Raw genomic sequence first — 880 nt, forward strand, 5'->3', positions numbered from 1 at the left:
CTCTTTGAGGGGCAGGGGTGTCTCTGAGGTGCTGGGGGGTGTCTGAGGGGCAGGGGTGTCGCTGAGGGGTCACTCTGTGAGTGTCCCTGAGGTGCTGGGAGGTGTCTGAGGAACAGGGGTGTCCCTGGGGGGTCACTCTGAGAGGGTTAAGGGTGTTCCTGAGGTGCTGGGGGGTGTCTGAGGGCCCCTGAGGGTGTGGGGGGTGCTGTGCCAAGTCCCCACACCCCGGTGACACCCCCCCGGGGTCCACGTCCCCCACAACCCTAGCACCCCACTCCTCCCCACGGTGCTGACCCGTCTCTTTCTCTCCTTCCCGCAGAGGCCGACTATGCCGAAGGGATCTCCCTGCCGGACCTGGACCTGCTACACGACCCGGAGGACGAGCTGCTGTGCACCAACCTGCTGGAGCTGGTGCAGAGCACGCTGGGCAGAGCCCCCCTGGGGCCCAAACGCTGCTCCCGGCTGCTGATGCCGGCCCAGCTGCTGGCCCAGGTGAGGAGGGAGCTGCTTCGCCTGGCCTGCAGCGAGCCCTGCGGGCTGCGGGCGGCCCTCCTCGACCTCTGCCAAAGCCTGCCACGACGTGGGGCACATCGCCGTGGACCCCGCCGTGGTGCCCACCTTCCAGCTCACCCTGGTGCTGCGCCTGGATTCCCGCTTCTGGCCCAAGATCCAAGGACTTCTGTTCAGCTCGGGGCCAGCGTTCACGCCGCTGAAGCTGAGCACGGGTTTCAGGGTGATCAAGAAGAAGCTGTACAGCTCGGAGCAGCTGCTGATCGAGGAGTGCTGAGGGGGTCCCGTCGGAGGAGGAAGATGTACCCAAGCGCTTGGGAACGAGCCGGGTTAGAGCGTGAGCGGCTCCCGGCAGACGGCGGAGGGTTGG

At 67.0% G+C, this 880-nt stretch overlaps 2 protein-coding genes across 2 annotated transcripts in view; both read left to right on the forward strand.

The window, feature by feature from the left end:
- LOC104387621 (DNA damage-inducible transcript 4 protein-like) overlaps positions 1 to 787 on the forward strand; it is a 2682-nt gene extending 1895 nt beyond the window's left edge. Inside the window, 2 exon segments of the mRNA XM_009996400.1 lie at positions 320 to 563; positions 565 to 787. Of these exon segments, the coding sequence (XP_009994702.1) occupies positions 320 to 563; positions 565 to 787 (467 nt within the window).
- A 23-nt stretch (positions 788 to 810) lies between these two features.
- LOC104387622 (DNA damage-inducible transcript 4 protein-like) overlaps positions 811 to 880 on the forward strand; it is a 1350-nt gene continuing 1280 nt past the window's right edge. Inside the window, exon 1 of the mRNA XM_009996401.1 lies at positions 811 to 847. Coding sequence (XP_009994703.1) covers positions 811 to 847 — 37 coding nt within the window. The remainder of the gene's footprint in view (positions 848 to 880) is intronic.

This window comes from Chaetura pelagica, unplaced genomic scaffold (genome assembly GCF_000747805.2).
Source record: "Chaetura pelagica isolate M959 unplaced genomic scaffold, ChaPel_1.0 scaffold464, whole genome shotgun sequence".
NCBI lineage: Eukaryota > Metazoa > Chordata > Aves > Apodiformes > Apodidae > Chaetura > Chaetura pelagica.